The 20,616-nt window shown below is 47.7% G+C and overlaps 1 protein-coding gene across 1 annotated transcript in view; it reads right to left on the bottom strand.

The window, feature by feature from the left end:
- LOC119162698 (transient-receptor-potential-like protein) overlaps positions 1-19,927 on the bottom strand; it is a 505,165-nt gene extending 485,238 nt beyond the window's left edge. The window contains exon 1 of the mRNA XM_075882308.1: positions 19,799-19,927. Within this exon, the coding sequence (XP_075738423.1) occupies positions 19,799-19,845 (47 nt within the window). The 5' untranslated portion in view covers positions 19,846-19,927. The remainder of the gene's footprint in view (positions 1-19,798) is intronic.
- Positions 19,928-20,616: the final 689 nt, after the last annotated feature.

Raw genomic sequence — 20,616 nt, 5'->3', positions numbered from 1 at the left:
TGGTGCCAAAATCCAGGAGTGGTCATTCCGCGACAACAACGTCGTTAGCCGAGTGCCATTCGAAGGAGCGTGAGACTGTCAGGGCCAGCGTCTCACGGAACATTACGCTCCTGACGGACTAATGTGAAACTCAGACACCGAAGCACGTGAGGTGAACAGACAAATCACTGTTATGATCACTAGAGAAGCCCAGCTCAGCCATTTTCACAAGTACATCGTCAAAGTAACTGAAGACGAGGCAGTTGACCAGGAACTCCAGGATGCTGCACACTAACGTGAGAACATCATGTGTGTTATCGCTGTAGGGCAGTCTTTCCTCACTGAGCGCAGATTGTTTCTTCGCTTACGTGGCACGTGCTATTCGCCTCTTGATTACGTCAGAGATGCCAGCAGAAGCTATGAGCAACCTGGTTTCTGTAAAAACGCCGACGCTTATGACAGCATTTTCGAAGACAAATAAAATGACACAAGATGCTCTGAAGGCGCGTATTGCGACAACGAATGCAGCCTGTCTGCAAGTCGAGAAATATGGAAACAATTTGATTGAAGATAAAAGAAGTAACACAGCATTGGGCGTAACGGCGTGCGAGAGGGTGGAACCACCACCGCTGAATTCGAGGCTTCTGGCCACTTTTGGTAGTAATCAAGCGACTGGTCTGTGCGTGAGAGATTCTTCGGAGCGGCTGTGTTGCACTCTTAATTCTACTAGAAACGAACAGTCACTTGAGCATTGTGGAAACATTCCAAAGTGGGAGGAACAACCGAAAGAACTGTATCAAGCGATAGCCAATCCCGGAAGTGAAAATGATGGAACCTGTGATATGAATGATAAGATTTGAGGAGATGAACGGGTTACTGTCAGCGAGCAACTGAGGAAGGGGACAAATGAAGAACTTGCCTACAGTTTGCCCACCAGTGACGATGGCTTGTTCAATCTCCTCGGTAGTTAAGCCAGCAGTTTCTGTGGTGCCTCCGTCGTTGTTTGGGCAGGCTGGACGTCAGAACTCTGTTCAGATCAGCTTAGAGAAATTGGACGACGCCGTCACAAAAGAAGGAGATGGTCGCCTAGAAACGCAAGTGAGAACCTTGCTTCTGCCTCTGAAACTAAAGCGGGGGGTTCTAGAAAAAGAGCCACAGCAGAACCAGCACGCGAAACAACCACATAAGCGTATTTCTACGGAGCAGCGGGAGAGCAAGACACAGGGTTTAGACAACAGTGACAAACGTCGCGGCAGTCATTCAGGTGGTGGTGGGTGGTGGTGGTGGTGGTGTTGCAGCAGGTGGGGTTAGCCTGGCCTGCATGGCCGGCAATTGTTCCGCCTGAGCATCTCCTGAATTTGGAAAATGTCACCACGTGTCAGACAGCCCAGTGTCTCGCAGGAAGACTAACAAAGTTCGTTGCACGTTCCTCCTAGTTGCCGCGGGTCCTTCAGGAAAGATGACGTCATCAACTGTCCGGTGCCTATGACAGCCTTTTCGCAAGGTGCGGATCATCGCTGCCCTTTGCACATCAATCATTGAGCGTCACTTGTTGACACTTGGCCTATCTTTATCAGCGGAAAATCGGCCTTCTTGCTCTTTCCAGGAGCGCGACGGAAGTCAACACATCTGTCGCTGAACATTCGAGGTCACTCAATTCGTTGTGCAACAAGTGTCCGTTTCCTGGGCATTACCATCGACAAGCTATTATGGCGACGTGCGGTTGATGGTATAGTCACTGCATCAGTGCAAAGGATCAACGCTCTTCGTCACATGGCAGGGGTCCATTGGGGCAACAATCCTATGTCCATGCTTAAATTGAATGAAGTGCTTACAACAAGCCGCATTCTTTATCAGCTACCCCTGATATCACCATCACCAAGCCAGTTCGAACGCCTAGAGGCAGTACACAGAAAGGGTCTTCGCTTGGCGATGGGAGCCCCTCAGGCGGCCTCAAACACGAAGGTCACCAATGAAGCCGAGTCTCTTCCGCTCCGCCTTTTGGCGTCTCAGGCCTTATTAACGTAGCTGTCAAGACTGGGCGAGTCCTTCGCAGGCACGGCGCTTCTCCAGCGGCCGAGAGCAAGAACTGGCTCACATTTCAACGCGGCACTAAACACATTTCAATATTTAGGCTAGAAACTGCCTAAACGGCGCCATATGGACCCGCCATGGTCTTTTGTGGATGTTGCGTGTATCTTCAGCTTACCCAATCTACCAGCGAAGCGCACCATTCCAGCCGCAGAAGCAAAATTTCTTGCGGTGGACCACTTGAGCACCATGTACCGCAGCCACCTACAAGTGTACGCCAACGGATCAGTGTGCACACAAACGGATAGCTGCGCAGCGGCTTTCTGCATACCCTGCCTTGGCGTGTCATGGTCGGGCCGCCTGGATCACGTGGTTTCGTCCAGTCATCCAGGCACCTCACGGAGAAGACTCCAAAATGCTGCTGTAAACGTTCTTCAGAAGTACCTGAGTGTGCAGTACACCCGCAATGCCACACATAGATGCAAACGACGTAGATGGAAGCACGTGCATATTTGCATGTTGCATCAGCAGGCTTCATCTCCCATTGGTGTCATCGACGTGCTAACTGGTCCAAATGGCGGAACTGCATCATGAACGTGACTAAGTGGTCAAAGCATGGTCCGTGTGTTTGGAAACTGACCACGTGCTGGGCTAGCTGGTACAAACATTGTACGTGTTGTAAGCGACAGCACGCATTGTGCACGCGTCTTTTTCCCCTCGGAGGATGTTAAAAATAAAATGGAGCAGGGGTTTGGGGAAGGCTAGACAGACGTAGAGAAACAAAAGAAGAAAGTGGGATTCGAAGCTAACTTTTATTTGAGTAAAGGTGTGTCTAGCTCTACGATCACGGGTCCTTGTTTTGAACAGAGGGGATGAAAGGGGAGAGAGAGGCGGAGGGATGTGTACAAATCTTCGTGTCACGCGTTCGCCGGTTCTCCCTAACAGTGTGCCGTACTGTACGACCCAGAAGTCTTGGTGAACCCCGGTATAAAACACTTTCATCTTAAAATAGCGCCGAAGACCTTTGTAATCAGACCATGTGTAAACCACTGCCCAGACAGTGTTTTTTATAGTTGTTGGACTTGTGAACCCCACCTTAAGTTATTACGGCGGCTGAACTTCAAAATTCCATAGAAGTAGTTGTGTTAGCCACTGGAAAGCAAGAAGATTCGGTCAAAAAAGCAGCAAGTCTGGACGCTTTTGAGGAACGCGCTCCATAGTGCTTCGAAAATTGGGTGTCACACGAGTACACTGGACGCGCTCAGGACAGAGCCATTAGTGAAGCAAAACAAATCCTTCGAGAAAGCTTGTGTTCGCCTGAATTTTGACTTCGGAGAAAACTAACCGTAGTTCTGTAGGGGGGTGGGGAGCTTCAGTCATATTTTTGGCAAAAAACCGAACTCTCTATTTTCACATGTGTCGTCACGACTTGAAAAGGAAGCGCAGGCGCGCTCTTATAAGCGATCACTCTATAGCCCTGACTCCACCCATGCATTCTACGCCATTGCAACGGTGCACGAGTGGCTCAAAGGTGTTGCTTCTTTATATGCACATGTTACATAAGTCGATGATGGTGTCCCTAGGTGCCCCAAGCCATTTCAAGAGCAAGTACCAGCTCAACGAACTTACAACGACCAAGTACGCCTCGGGGCAGTGGCTATTTTCTGCAACGGGGTGCGGCAAGAGTTCTTGCGATGGAATTGTGGATGTACTAAAGCATCACTCAAAATTACACAACCTCCTCATCTCCGCCACATCAGTTATTAAATGGGCAAAATAGATGGTCTCAATACAAAGCTGCAGAATGTGACGCTGATTCAGCTTCTGCGCCCTCGGGGCGAAAATGAAGACAAACATGTGGCAGTGAATTCGTTCAGTGCATTCAGTCGCGACACGCGTGTCTGCCAAGAGCGCCACGATTGGTTGTTACAAGAACAGTGCAAGTAAGAAAGTGCCGGAATAGACGTATCCATTTACGAAATACGCAGCGTATGATACTCCGCAGCGGTGCTTTGACAGCTCAAAATGATTCTCTCCAACATGAAAAACATTTATTTCGAAAATCACGTTACTTTTATAGAGTGACAACCGTGAAACCTGCAAAGAAGCCTGAAACATTGTTCTGCAAAATGCAGTGACACATGCGTAACAAGCAAGCATGGTATTGCATCAAGGTCGCCACCAATAATACAGCTGGTTGGTTAACGCAACTCTCGTAGGTGCTACCCACACTTTCCACGACAGTCACCTTTGGTGCCACTAACACCCCCTCACCGCCTATATCACAAGGTTACTTCATTAGGAGCAAGAAACGTGCAACTGCTTCAGGGACGTTTGTAACTGTAACTTTTCTTTGACTTGTGACTCTGAAACTCTGTTTATGGGTGAATAAGCAGTTCTTTCTGAGAGCCCGAGTCTACTATACTTCTAGAAATCTTGCGCTTAGTCCCTACGTCAGGGTGACGCGTGTGCGCTCGCACATGAAGAAATTTGCAATTTAGCGCAGGTTTTTTTCTGCCAACATGTTGCGTATGTATCAGAACACATTCACGACACAGAAATTAAGAAGATGGACACTGTTGCTCCGTGTTCTCTCGGTGTTGTCGTTTCTGAGTTTGAGTCCATTTGGCCTCTTTTCGTGCTTGATAACTCCAAGCTCAGAAAAATAACGGGAATTTTTTTTTGAGAATATGTTATAAATTGGCTTATAAAATATGGCACATTTTAAGGAAATGTCCTTTCTGTGAGGTAACCTTTGCAGTAGATCTCAGCTATTTCGTTCAGCGCATTTGTTAACCTGAAATGGAGCAATATACACAAAAATTTTGAAAAGTCTGGTGCTTAAAAGCACACGGAAAATCATTTCTTTATCATCACGGAGCTTCGTGCCGATTTCGTTAATATTTCTTACTAAAACAGCAGCAAAACTGTTATGTAATAATATTTTGTGTATATAGGCAAAAGTCCGTCATATGTGAAGAACATTTTTCAAGCCAACAGCTCCAATAGTTTTAGATGCGAAGCTGCTGTTTGACTAGCCTGTGTAACGCCGTCCTTAAGTCCCCCCACCCCCCACCCCCCGCTGTCCCCACCGCAAGTGTTGGAGTGGTGCCAAGTAGGTCCCGCCCTCCTAGCAGTGCGCGGTGGTATCTCTTTCTCTCTCGCCTGTCACACGCTCGCCACGTGTCAGCTTAATCTGGCTTCATCCTCTCTTCTGCTCGCAATGCTCGAGCCCACTCCTTACGTGGCCGTCAACTAACCACGTTACTTCTCTCCATCTACCGGCGAGAAGAAGCCGTGATCCAGGACGCTGCGCGCACCTTGAGCATCTTGCGACGCCGACAATCTTGACAGCGCGCCGCTGCTTGCCGCGCAATTGCGCCGATGGACGGAACGCCGTCGCGGCATTCTTCCCGCTGGTGGGCGCGTACCTTTCCCGGCTGTCGCCCGCGTTGCGAGGGTTAGCGAAGCCAATCGTCTCAATCAATGGGGCTGTCAACACCGACAAGGCACGAGCCAGGGAAGCCGAACGCAAGCGTCGGCAGTGGAAGACCAGTGGTAACGACGAGATGCGAGTGAAGACCACCGATCACGTTCGATAACCCAGACGGCACATGGGTAACACCGACGAGACGTAATTCAAAGCAGCCGCGTGCAAGCGTCTTCAGTGCGTCCAGCAACCCGTGTCTTTGCGTTTCAAACAAACGTTTGCTGGAGTAAACGTTACACCAAGTTCCGCTTCAAACAGTTTATCCAACACAGCACTCGCGTTGACGCCCGTTTCAACCGAGTCAACTCCGTGCGCGCCGCTGCTCCTTCGCATCCCATCAAGGTTCCCTTCGGGGAGATGGTCCATGGTATTTAGGGGTAAAGCTCCTTAAGCCGTGGGTCGTGCGTCCGCGATGTATGTAGAAGTATGTAGTGCGTCGTAGTAGTACTAGGAGAAAACCCGCGCACGTTACTAATAAATAGATAGTTTTTTGACAAAATAACCTACAGAGACGAGTACTGGTGACTAAATCTTCAGTATAATTCGCCTTGCATTATCTGCATACGAAAAAAAACTAGTCATAGAAGGACGCACTTTGAGCATTATCTGACCGGAAAAGGTTGCTACATTATACTCGATGGGCGTAACTTCCTTAGTTCAGGCAAGGTTTAGTGAGGGGTGGGCTGCAGTACAAACAACTTGCGGCGCTGAAGGGTGAGTACTAGACACGAAGCACAGGCCGTAAGAGAGTGCGCGAATTCCGCTCCTCTTGTCCGGCCATGGCACCTCTCATTTAGTCCTTGGAATGTCCGCTGGACGGCGGTACTTCTATATAATGAATATATAATGAAAAGACGCCAAATGGTGGTACTTGGAGTATTGACTAAATGGACGGACGAATGGACAGACGTACAGACGGATGGACAGACAGGTGCACGGACGGACAGACAGGTGCACGGACGGACGCGCGGACGGATAGATGGATGCACAGACGAAAGCACGAATGAACGCAGGGACAGACGCACAGACAGACGCACACACAGACGGACGCATGAACAAACGCAAGGAAGGGCAGACGGGTGGATGCATGAACGGACGTAGGCACAGACGGACGCACGCACGAATGTACGCACAAACGGACAGATGGATGGAAGCAAGAACGAACAGACGGACGGAAGCGCGTGGACTGATGGACGCTTCGCCCCACTCATCATCAGGCACTTCGTGTATATGCTGTGATTTTTGATGGTGATTTAACCGCGACTTCAATAGAATACATACTACTGCTACCAAACCCGGTATCGGGGCTCTGCCTATACATAGGACCGAAGCCAGCCAGTCTCGTAGTGATGCCGAGGAGAGGAGCCCGGATCTGTCAACAGTAACTTTGTTTACAATATTTACAGATAGCGTGTTACTACATGATCAAGGCAACTTAATGGAAGCTCTCGATGGAAGCTTGATGGGAGCTTCTGGCGGCTTGTTGGACGCGTCTGGTCGCTCGCGTTTTATGCCCTGGCCTCTCCAGGATTCTATTCAGGGAAAAACAGTGGGAGCGAGGACAGTCAAATGAAAATGCCGTTTTCATCTCTGCCCCGGAAAGGGCTAATTTAAACACCACCTCTTTCCCAACCCTTGAAAGAGGGAAGAGGCATGCTCAGTTCGTTTCATGGTGAGCAAGAAAACACTACACGACACAGCACAGTGGAAAGACGTTGGGTCGTACGTGCAGACCAACTGTGTGGCCCGTGGCAGGGATGAGTGTGCGGTACCGGGCAGGCCGAGCTTTGTGGAAAACGGCAGCATGGAGGCACTATGAAGAACGTGTGAAATGCAGCCGAACATGAATTCCGCACACTCGGCTTATTGTCTCAGCCAACGCAGACTACCCTTTCAAGCCGGTTCAATTGTGTACGGGTGTCACACGAGCCAAGGGGCTGCCAGAAGCAGCACACTAAACCTTTTAGGCGATGCGCACAAGGGGGGGGGGGGGGGGGGGTGTACCAGATACCCTTAAGCTGCGGCAAGTCCTACGTTGGACCAACGGGACGTTGCATCAATGGCAGATGGCAGAGAAAGAAACACGTCCGCCTAGAACAGGAGCCCGGGGGACATAAGGGTGCCATGAGGCCCCGCAGCAGATTGTTGCTGCACAGAAAGCGGAGCGAACTGCTATAAATGCACGCGTGCAAGTTCATCCTCTCGTGCAATCGAGGGGGCTTGTGAGAAGGTAACGGACGAGTCTTTTTGAAGGAGCCGGCAACGAGCATTATCAGATGCGACGCCAATAAACAGTATGCTGATCACGTCATTTTCGAGCACGCCGAGCTCGCAGGACGCGGCTAGCCACTGGGATGGCTATGAAGTCTGCAACGGGCTCACCGGGGAGCTGACGACGCTCTTGGGAGTGGAAACTCGCGACATAATCTCAGTACGCACCTTCGAAATGTTCGTCAAACAATGCGACAGTGGCTCTAAATACGTCTAACAGCGCAGGCGTGCCTGACGCATTGGCGGAACATAAAGTGTGATAAAGTTTGAGGCCGGCGTGGCCCGTTAGGTAGCAGGGCCTTTTGCCAGTCTGGTTTGCGGGCGTCTCCATCGACAGCATTTACGTATGCTTCAAGAATGAACTTTCAACCAGCCCAAAGGATCGGCGCATCCCCTGGTGTGGAGAAAAATGTGGAAGTATGGGAGACAACAGCGTAACCGGGAGAACTGCGCACTAAGAGAAAGAAACCGAACATGAAATAGGCGAGCCTCGCTGCTGGCGAGCCTCGCCACCACCTGGCGAGCCTCGCTGCTGAAAGACTTCGCACCACATAAGGTGCCACTGTCTGCAATCTTTGTTCATCGTTCACTGAGGCGTACGCACCTGCATCAAATCCACTGCTTCCTCCCTGGAGCTTGAGATGGCCGCGAGTTCAATTAATGATTCCAGGAATGCGTAGAAAATTGTGCTTACCGACACATGCCCAGAAACAACTGAGTCTATTCCTACTGGAACAAAACTACAGTAACCACGTGTACATTTACACGGATGGCTCTACTACGCCGTTTAGTTCAGGTGGAGCAGTGGTTATACCATCACAAGGGAGAACTCGGTGTTTTAAGACTATACATGCCACAACGTCCACGACGGCAGAACTCAAGGCTCTGCGCAGTGCACTGGAGCTAATCAATTCTGAAGAAAAACCAAGTAAATGGACCGTGTTTTTGAGCTCAAAACCAGCGTCACAGTGCCTGCTGTCCGTTCTCCTAAGCGAATGCCACGACCTGTTGACCTACCAAACCATGAAACTTCACCACCTCTTAATACAAAAAGGCCACGACATCGTCTTTCAGTGGTTACCTGGGCATTGTGGTATAAGCGGAAATGATTCTGCAGATCATGCTGCTCGCACGCCACATGAAGAAACAAACAGTGTTCCAATCCCGCTTTCAAGAGTGGACGCGGCGAGTCAGACTTTCAACTAGCCCGCAGTGTCAAACTGATTGAGTTGAACACACCAAGCATCGGACGTGCAATACCGCACGAGCTTGACCCTTCACAACTCCGGCCTCCACCCGGCCTACGTCGACGTGGAGCTTCGCTTCTCTATCGCCTTTGGCTGGGAGTTGCTTGCACGAAAGCTTATACCATGTTAATCAGAATTACTGACAGTGCGGCATGCGATGTTTGCGGCACCGATGAAAATATTGAACACCTGCTGTGCCACTGTCCTCCATTCCCCTCAAACAGACAAGTACTTGCCAACGCAATGCGGCGACTTGATGATCGGCCTCTTTCTGTGCAGGTGCTATTACAGCAACATCCACATCCCACGACAGCCTACAATGCAGTGAAAGCCCTGCTGTGTTTCGTGAGAAAGACGGGTTTGTGTGAACGCCTCTAACGTGCGGTGGAGTTCTTCACGCTGCAGTGAAGTTACTGTCAGTCTCTCTCTCTTTTTTCATTTCCCTCTTTCTCTTTCTCATCTTTCTTGTCCCCTTCTCTAGTCCCCCAGTGTAGGGTAGCCAACCGGATGCCTTTCTGGTTCACCTCCCTGCTTCTCCCTTTTCCTGCTTGCTTCCTTCCTACCACAGAAAAAAAAAACTTTTTTGCGATTCTTCCTCCCTAGCCTCGTCAGTTCATTTGACCCTTTTCTTTCTTGTCTTGAAAGCACCACATCACCCAAAAAGTCCTGTATACTTCTAGATTGATATCTCAGACACCTCCTATAAAATCAAAATACCTTTTTTTACCATTATGAGGGCGTGTGTGTGGTCTAAAACTTATGTACCAAAGACATTGTCCTACCTTTATCACTACATATATGAATAAATATTATGACTTCCGTTTCATGTGTTATCAGTTCAGCTCACATGATAGGTAAAAATATTTTGTGCCCAAAGGTACACATCGATTTGGTGTTTATTGATATGGAAAGCAGACAAATATTACCATTTACGTGTACTGACAAGACAAAAAAAAAGATTTATAACGATTAGGTTTATGTATAGCAATTAATAACTTTTTATCAAATCAACCCGCAATTATGATATTTTAATTTTTGCATATATAATCAGCGCTCCAAATATTACAATGCCTTGATGCAATGTACTGAAGCTATGTTAATAAAAAAAACGTCGTCCAAACAACGCATTATTGGGGAAGTGAAAAAGAAGTGGAAGACGAAGTGAAGAAACACTGGGCGTGAGTTTCCTAGCGCTGCTGTTTTTTCGCCAATTTTGTAAGTGCTCTTACTCGTCTTCTGCATCTTACAGCGAAGATTCGGCCACCAACTTCGCGGTGCACCAGGCGCCACGTCTCCAAGGCGCCGAAGCCTTATGTTAGGCTGCCACGACGTCCGAAAGCTTCGGCTACTGGTGGCGGCCATTCTTCTCGGTGCCAATCAGATGAAGACGAAGTGATGAATGCATCCGAACATCAAGATAATCCGGTGTTTCGCGGACCGGAGGAGGACTGTGACGGCCCCTCGATGACACCTAACACCGACGACGAGTGTTTTACTCCGAAGAAGGCGCGAACTGATAATCAAGAGGATTACAGCGATGCGACAATCATCGACTCCGCGGAAATGAACTGTGATGTAGAAGCAGAAGACAGGCCTTTCACAACAGTTACGTACAAGAAAGCCCGACCAGCGGCGATACCCGTAGTTTTCAAGCTGACAGACCCTAGCGCTTTGTTTTGGAAAGTCAATCCGAACAAACTGGCCAGTGAAGTAGTATCTGCTGCTAAAGTGGTGTCGTTCCGTGTCAACAGAGATGGCAACTTCTCCGTAAGTGTCTCTACAGTTACTGCATCCTCCAGACTTCTTGAGTTAACAAATGTTGCTGGCCTTGAAGTGGCACCCTACATACCGTAGTCGTATGTGAGGAATCTAGGTAAGATTAGAGAAGTACCAGTGCAATACAGTGAAGATCAACTGCTTCAATACTTAAGAGACAGCGGTGTAATCTCAGTCAGGAGACAGACTAAATGGCGCCATCGTGAAGATGTTTCAGCAGAGCCACATTTACTCGGCAGTGTAATTCTTGAGTTCTCCCCCGACAAGCCACTACCGCTTCGTATTCTCCTAGGCTTCACAAGTCATCCGGTGGAAGAGTACCTACAGCCCGCTACACGATGTTACAACTGTCAACGATATGGACATGTTGCCAAATCGTGCCATGGACAACTTCGCTGCAAAATTTGTGCAGGAGCACATGATTACAACGAATGCACATCAAGGAATCATCCCAAATGTGCCAGTTGCAATGGAGACCACGTGGTGTCATATGCTGGTTGTCCGAAACACCAGGCAGCTACTCGACTCAAGCGACAAGAAACTTTGCTTGGAAGAGCTCCAAAAAAAAGATCGCCTTGTCCGAATCCTGAAACCGTGCATCAACTCCCTGTGACTTCCAAATCACAGAGTACATCACCACTGTCGTATGCGACGGTAGCCAAGCGTGCTTCAGCTCAGAAAAACAAAAGTACAGCCAAAACGAACCGTAGAGGACAATCACCAAGCGTTCAAAGCCAGACAAGCGACAGAAGGGCACGGAAATCATTAGAAACTCAGGATAACCGAGCGTCTACACCTTTCACCTCGCCAAAGCCAAAGGCACAACAGCAACGTGCACCGAAAACAAGGGATGTGGATATGGTTATGTCGATGCTCTTCCTTGCTTTGAAGGCAATCCTGCGTGTATTTCCACAGGCCAATGACCTACCAGAGGTGAGCGCAGTCCTTTCATTAGAGCCTTCAGCAGTACAACAAAAAATTGTTGTATAGCAAAATGGCTCTACAAATGAACAACTGCTTCCGCAACACAGCTGTGTTTCAGTGGAATGCCAATCGTCTTAGGCCCAAAAGCGAAGACTTTATGAAGCTGGTTGCTCAGTATAGCTTCCCCGTTCTGTGTCTAAATGAAACCAACGTTGGCCCTGACTTTAGAATTTCTAACTATTTCACATATGCATCAAGAAGAAATCCAGGCTTTAGCAGGGCACTGTTATGCGTACGGTGTGACATACCCTCTTTTGATTTATGCTCGTCGGACTCGGACGTGCCAGAGTTTGTAGGATGCAAAATTCAATTCCAGAAACTTAGCATCACCGTAATTGTGTTTATTTGCAACCATCGACACGCATCCCCGAATCAACTCTGGTTCATTTATTGGGTAAAGCTCAGGGACCTGCCCTCATCTGTAGAGATTTCAATGCGCACAATTCCACGTGGGGCAGTACTCATACTGATATACGTGGGAGAACACTCGAAAAAGCAATTGATCGATGTGGTCTTGTTGTACTGAATGATGGATCAGTAACGTTTTCAAGAGGTAATAATTATGCCAGCTGTCTAGATTGGGCTATAGCCTCCCCTGACATTGCACGAGATATGAACTGGTGTACAGACCTAGAAACACGAGGGAATGATCATTATCCAGTTCTGATGCAACGCCCAAGAATGCAAGTGCAAACGACCACATTAATTTCAAAGCTAACTGACTGGAAACTATTTCGTGAACATACTGGACGTGACTTGATGGGAGTCAATGAATTGGATACATTTATGTCCTGCGTTAAAAGCAGTTACTCCCGTGCTACAAGGTTTACAGCTGTCCCAGCAGGCCACTCCAGTGTAGATGCAGACTATGAGCGCCTACGAGCTATTAGAAGGTGAGCAGAACGTCGCTATCGCCGCACTGGGAGGCTTGGATATTATAAGAAGAGTCAGGCCATACACATCCAATCTAACCGACACATGCAAAAGTTAGGTCAGAAAAAATGGCATGATTTCTGCAATTCATTGACCCCATTTATTCCACTTCCGAAAATCTGGCTAACTATCACTGCTCTAAGTCATACAGTATCCCAGCGAAACGCATTCAGAGCATTGGCCATATCTCTTGGATTATCCGAACGTCGTGTTTCTAATAAGTTTTGCACAATGCTTACTGGAACTGGGCAATTGGTTCACAACACTACTGCACTGCCTAGTTCTGTAGAGCACCAAATCCAAGAAGCATGCACTTTATCACATGCTCAACTGGATAACACGTATTCTCTACTAGAGTTGCGTACTGCTCTATCGCTAACCCGCGTAAGAACGGCAACCACTCCCGACAACGTATCGTACACTGCTCTGAAAAATCTAGGACCCAACGGCATGCCAGTTCTTCTACGGATATATAACGACATGTGGACGAAGGCGTAAATTCCAATGTGTTGGAAGGTCGCAAGAATCGTCCCACTACTGAAGCCCGGTAAATCACCGCTTTTGCTCGACTCATTTCGACCAGTCAGCCTCACTAGCTTTGTATCTAAAGTAATGGAAAAAACGGTTGACAGAAGATTACAGTGGTGGATTGAAGCTAACAACTCACTTCCAGAACAGATGGCTGGCTTCAGACGACGGCGATGCACCATAGACTGCGTCCTCGACCTCGTTACATTTGTAGAACATGAGATGAGCAGTGGAAATATGGCTGTTGCGGCGTTCATAGATAATAAGAAGGCGTTCGACTCTGTGAGCCACCTTTCTGTGCTGCACGGGCTTACCTTACTAGGGGTTCACGGTCGTATTCTTCAATGGATCACTAAGTTCCTATGTAACAGACAAATATACATTTCAACCAATAACGTAGACAGCGATCACTTCAATATGAGCAGAGGTGTACCTCAAACAAGCGTTCTAAGTCCGCTTCTTTTCAATGCTGCAATGGCAGGTCTTCGAGAAGTACTGCCCTAAGCCTTGAACATATCCATGTATGCAGACGACATATGCATATGGACGTCTCACAAATCACTGGAAGTGATCGAACATCGGTTTCAACAAGGACTAGACGCAATAAGTGATTACCTCAAAGAGCGAGGCATGCAGATTTCTCACGCCAAATCTGTAGTTCTGCCATTCACGAGATAAAGAGTGAAAAACTTGAAGCTTTTTGTGGCTGACCAGAGAATCGAAATCGCAAGAAAGCATCGCTTCCTTGGCGTTACCTTAGACAGCTAAATCAGATGGAGTCAGCATATTGCTGATCTAGAAAAGCCAGTGAACAGCACCATAAATGTTATACGTCGTATCGCGGGCACAAAAGGGGGTGGCACATCAGCGTCTCTCCTCCACGTCCATTGTGCACTAATCCGACAGGAAAGTGCCTACTCTGCGCCAGTTCTCCACAACATCTCTCAGACGTCGCTACACCGACTTCAGCTGTTAGAAGCACGAAGCTTACGCATATGTTTGGGGTTCCACAGGCAACATCAAGTTCTTTGACACTGGCAGAGGCAAGAGAACCCAACTTTGCAGTAATTAGAAATGTGGAGACATGTTGGCACCTCTTTCGTCTAGTCACGCCACACCCTTCCCATCCGCTCATATCCAACATCGTGAACCGTGCTGGAACGCAAATACACCACGTGTACCAACAGTACATTTCCCGGCTTCCTGTGTTGAAACATTGGCCACTGGACCAAAACTACCCTCCATGGCTGCTTGAGCTACCAGCTATTGAAACCTCAATAGAAGGACTTCGCAGCAAACATGAAGTGCCCATCGTTGCCGCTCAGCAGTTGGCATCACATCATCTGTTTGACAGGTACCAAGGATACACTCACGTGTACACTGACGACTCCGTCACCAAAGAGACAGCGACATCAGCATTCATAATTCCGGTATTGCACGAAGAATATGCATGTCGATTGAGCCACCTTTCTTCTTCAACAACGTCGGAGCTCGTAGCGATTTCGCTAGCCATAAGCTTTATTAAGCTGTCAACGACACCAAGAAAATGGGTGGTAATTACAGGCTCTCTGGCAGCACTGGCTTGTGTGGAAAGTGCCACTTCAAGACACATTGATGTACGTATAATATACGCTATACTAAAAGAGCTCTCAGAAGCTACGAAGTCAAATCATCGAGTGGCATTTCAGTGGGTTCCCAGTCACTGTGGAATCAAGGGAAATGAAATGGCGGATGAGTTGGCGAAAACCGCTCATAATTCTACGCAAATGTGCATCATTCCGGTATCTCAATTGGATGTAAATAGAATTTTAAGAATAACAAAACGTGAATTATACCTGTCTACCTGGTTCACAGACAAAACAAAGGAATCGTTCCTATATTCTGTTGATCCTAATCTTGAATATCAATTAGACCGTGACCTCCCGAGACGTATCGACACACTCATTCATCGCCTACGACTCGGAACTGCTTACACAAAGCACTCCCTACTTCGCATTCATCGTGCAACATCGTCAGCATATTAATGCGGCCACGACGACGAGGATATCTGTCACCTTTTGCTGGACCGTCCGAAACACAACACACACCGAAGGCGACTGGAACAAGAACTGCATAGGTTAGATTCTGAGCAACCATTCGGGTTGAATAAAATACTAGGTCCCTGGCCATCCAAAACAAACGGCAAAGCAGTGAAGGTGCTGCAACAGTTCTTCGAAGAAACGAAGATTTGTGACAAATACTAAGCGGACAAAAGTTAAAAGTGAGCGTGTGGTGTATACGTGTTTCTTCTGCCCATATAGGAAAGCTCTTCCTCTCACCCATGTAGAACTGTACATATGTATATATGCTATTGTTTTTTTTTCATATTTTTATTTGTACCAAATAAGTGGAAATGGGTAGCCGTCGCCAAGTAACGGTGACAAAAACTACTTCGTTTATTTTATATTTCGAATAAAAAACGCATTATCGGAATCCCGCTGATATTTTTACTGATTTATTATGAAGTTAGCCTAATACCCATCACATGTTTGGTTTATTAATCAAACATTACCTAAGTTTAGCACTACCTGGCAAGAATAACACAGGTAATTCAAGAAGAGCACACTCACGAATCCTGCGCTGCACCAGCGACCGCCGGGTTGCTCAACACTCGCGAGATCACACAGTGTTCTTTGCTGCCCGGCACCATCACACGATTTAGGTTACCACAACTCCCTTGTGTCGATGACAACCTTCGTTGCTGCTTGTAGTTGGCAGTGACGTCCAGAAAGTGCACTGAACGATTTCTTTTTCCCGAGCGCAGCCGAAGGCTTCGCACAACCTTCACTGCACCAGCTTGGTCTGCGCAATGCTGGTTTGTGGTAAACGGCCGCCCGGGGGCGAAGCTGCCTACGTTACTCTTCCAACAGCCCATGAAAGCCATTGAGCGATGCGCTGGAGCGATCAGGGATAGTCCACCGGAGCATAAGCGATGCACCAGAGCCGTTGTGGAGCAACCAACGCAACATAATGAGGGAGATAGAGAAAACTTTATTTTATCTATAAACAGGGAGTAGGTGGTTTGGTAAAAACACTAGGTGGGCTCCTCATTGCAGAAGCCCATTGGCGCCCAATGCGACCAGGGCTGGGTTGTCAAGGATCGTTTGGCTCACCAGGTCAGAGCAGTCGAGCAGGGCCGCCTCCCGAATCTCCCGGGTGGGGTTTGGTTTTGGGGTGAGGCGAGGGGTTGACTGGCATGGCCACTCTATGTGAAAAATGTCCGAAAGCTCCTCCGCAGACTGCGGACATTTTACTGTACAGGCAGGATCAAGATATTGAATAACTGCCGGGTGCGGCCGGGTTTTGGTGTATAGGCAGAGGAGTGAAGGCTCATCCGCCTTTGTAAGACCCTTACAGGGTTTGGGATCCATTGAATAGCCGAATCGTTGCAATTGAGCAATTTCTCATAATGTTAAGCCTGGATAAGGGTCGATATCTATATCAGAAGGGTCTGAAAGCGTTACCTGCAGAGTGAGCGCACGGGTTGTTGCGTCAGCCGTTTTATTGCCTTCGAGGTCCTTGTGAGCTGGAGCCCATATGGTACTCGGAACGCGGTGGGCCTCGACGAAATTGCTGTTTTGTAAGATGCGGTACCCCTGGTGTGCGACATACCCACGTTGAATACTTATGCAAGTCCCTCTCGATTCTCTAATGCTGACGTGCGAGTCTAGGTGTGCGGCAGCTAGCGCCATCGCGACTTCCTAGAATCAGCCCCGGTTTCCTCTGGTTTCCTTCATCACCAACCAGTGAACGGTAGAAAGCGAGTGTGTATGCTCTGGTATATCACGGTTTAAGTGGTCTCACCGGAGAAGAGCGGGGGCATTATCCCCCTAATTCTCCCAGCTGGTATATTATTGTTTACAGGCCACTCTCCTTTCTTTAGAGTGTAGAATACTCGAGTGCCATGCATAGGGCCCCTGTATAGGTCTCGTATTTTTTTCTCAATTTTTAATGTCTATTGGTGACGCCCCTGATGGCGCCGCTGCTCAAATCAGGAATGGGTGCTTATGGGCTGTGCTCTCAAGGACACGAAAGAAGGCACGCAGTCGTCTTCATTCCTTATTGGCCCTGCATCTGTTCAGGAAGGGCGTGCGTGCGTAGCGTCACAGGCTACAGCAGATCTGTTCATTACATCAAGCTGTTCGCGATTGATGAAGCAGGCTAGTGTTTTCATCAAGTATGTTCCAGGTGTCGTCGCGTACATACTGTGAACAGCAAAAAATTATCATCGGGCCGACTTGGCGATGTGGTAACACAGTAGGGGGTAAGAATTAAGGGCTCCGATATTTCGGTAGCAGGAGTTGCGAATGCGTGGTGCATTTTGACCAAGTGAAAATCACTTAAATTGAATGCGTAGCTTGTTTCGTTAGGCAGCACCTTGTCAAGTTTGTTAGCAAGCCTTGCAGTTCACTTTCGCACAGTCAAGTTGATCAAGTTCCTGGACAGTTTCTTGGTCATACGATATTATTCTTGTTCCACGTGTCAGCCATGTTGTTGTTGTGGACGTTTTCGTCTCTTGCTTCTCTCTGGTTTCTCGTTTTTTTTTACACTTCTTACTGTTCCGCAGTTAGACGTGTCTTGGATCGTACCACTGATGCGGTTATTTTTAAAACCAAGCTCGTGGGTAGCTTTAGGTGGCGTGTCGCCTTATGGGGCAAAGAAGAGGGCGTTCCGCTCTATGCGTAGTTCTTGCGTATGTATCATGCCTAGTACCTTTTTTCATACGTGTGCCTCTTTTGCCCGTGCGTGTCGCTTGCGCAATAGCGGGAACCCGGTCAGCGTTCTTTCCTGTCGATATTTATTTGTTCTTCATTTGTTCATTGCACGCTACATGTTCTATCTCATGGGCAGCATGGTAAAACAAACAATTGCCTGAGAAGTTCGCCACTTCGCTCAAATTACGCCTAAAACGTTCGGGGGGTTTCCCTGGAACCGGTAGTCGATATGGTGTCTCATTCACGGTCTTTTTTGTCTGCTTCTCATTGAGCCACTAAGGAGCACCAGACAGCCACTGCTTCCAACAGATGGCACAACACACACATGTTCTGAAGTTTCGGGGATGGGGCAGCTGCTAAGACGCAGAGCGCTCTCTGTATTTGTTATTGCAAAGTCGCGTGGGGAATATGTGGTCAGCAAGATGACACACATGAACAATTGTTCTCCGAATCTCGGCAACGCATCCAAAAGTATTTCTCTCGTGTAACGCAAGGACCAAATTTAATTCAGGTAGCTAGAAACTCGCCTTACGCGCCACGGGGGTCTAGTGGCTGAAGCAGTCGGCTGCCGACTCGCTTGTCGCGAGGTCGAATCCCAGCAGCATTTTCGATAGAGGCGAAAATGCTTCAGACCCGTGTGCTTAGATTTAGGTCCACGTTAAAGAACCCCTGGTGGTCAAAATTTCCGGAGCCCTCCACTACGGCGTTTCTCGTACTCATATGGTGGTCGTTGTAACCCAACAATTGTTTTTAGACACGTACCTCAGTCGAACATACTTCAGAGCCAATGGCTGCGACGTCACAGAATGTTGGTAATTTGGTTCAAACGAGGAAAACAAGAAAGGGGATAAAAATAGCGAGGTCATTCGTACGTTTCCTATGCAGTCTCCAGTCTAAAAATCAATCAATCAGTTTATTCCAGTATTTTTTACAGGCAAAAAAACTGAGGATGGCAAGAAAAAAGCAGTCATGAATGACTGCTTGACGAGCCTCGCCACCCCTACATATCAGCATACGCGACAACACTGGGCAACCTTAAGAAAAACAATTATCACTATTCCGAGGAAACAAAAACAACACGAATAATTGGAGGCATTCAAAACATTTGTTCACAGCCAATAAGTACACATCAGAAGCAGTTGTTCATGCAAGCATATCACGAACTACAAGGCGAAGTAAAAACGAATACAGTGGCTAAAGCCTCAGTTAAAAAGTTTAAAAACATTAAAAGCAAGAAACAAGGCGCTTCGGCTTCAATACCGAAACTTTGATTAGAGACGGGCTTCTGGTTTCATACAATGTAAGGCACTTTCCTTAGGAAGCAATGGCAGTCAATTTTATACAAAAATGTATTCACACCTTATACTACCAAGGTATTGTGAAGTGCAGTAAATGACATGCGGGTCAGGGCTTCATGCAGTGGCCTGTTGGAATAGGTTGGAAAAAAGTAACTAGACTAGCGCGAAGCCTGGCACCCCTGCCTTAGGTTTGCGTGTCAGGTAAAATCACACCGTTTTGCTAGAAACATAGAACATCATTGGCGCTCATATTTCTACAAGTGGGTTTGTTTTTGTAGGCGCATTACGCAGCCACCAGCTGCAGATATACTCCATGGCTACTGCTTTTAAAAACTTTGTATTGCCAGTAAACAGAGAAACTAGTTGTTGGTAAATCATGAAATGTTGCAGAATATACGTTGTTTCACTGAATAGTAATTGTACGAATGCGTAAATCTAAATAAAAGCGCCGCCATGCTGATTCAACTATCTTTTGCTACAGTAGAGCAGCCATTTTTGAAGACTAACCTTGATCCGAACTTCCGTCGTTCGTTTGCACCATCCTGTAGATCCATGTCACCTAAAGGAAGCCGAAACGACAGTTATTCACGAGGGGCGTCCACCGTCACTCCACACAAATGGTCCGGCACGGAGACCAGCCATGGGCTCGATCGTGAAATGGAATTAGGGGAAGCCGTTGAACGACGAAAGAGGATGCGCGCCTCACGGGTTTCTCCTCTCGACCCTCTGGGCTTCACAGACGTGAGCTGGCGCAAACCTTCCAGCAGTGGAGTTGTTTCGGTCGTGACGCGTGAACAGAAATGGTGAACGCTCTGTTCGTCTTCCCGCTCTGCAGCCGATGTGACCGAACGAGTAGGGATACAGAATTATCGGCCCTCTGAAGGCAGGACCCAAGACGCGAGCTCCTGAACCACTCGGCTGTGCATGCTACTCTTGGGTAGTGGCTTTGTAGTGAATCGTGGAAGACATAATCACAGAGAGCGAGAAAAAACACATAAACAACAAAAACGAGAGGAGCACTTGAAAAAGCTGTCCTTGCGTGCGCGATTCTTCGCAAAGGGTTCTCGTATCCAAGAGACACTGCGACAGGAATGATATGGTTTTAAGTTACTCGCTTCCTTTGAAGGCGAGTCAGAAAATGGCGAGAAAAAGTCTATATATATATATATATATATATATATATATATATATATATATATATATATATATATATATATATATATTATAATCATCTAACCGACAGTAATGCTGAGAAAGTTATTAGAACCAATGGAATGTAAATAAGAAGAAAGGAAAGTGGGTGAAGAAATAACCAGCCGTGAGCA

The sequence above is a fragment of the Rhipicephalus microplus genome, chromosome 2 (genome assembly GCF_043290135.1).
Source record: "Rhipicephalus microplus isolate Deutch F79 chromosome 2, USDA_Rmic, whole genome shotgun sequence".
In the NCBI taxonomy this organism is placed as follows: Eukaryota; Metazoa; Arthropoda; class Arachnida; order Ixodida; family Ixodidae; genus Rhipicephalus; species Rhipicephalus microplus.
This window is presented reverse-complemented; position numbering and strand designations above follow the sequence as displayed.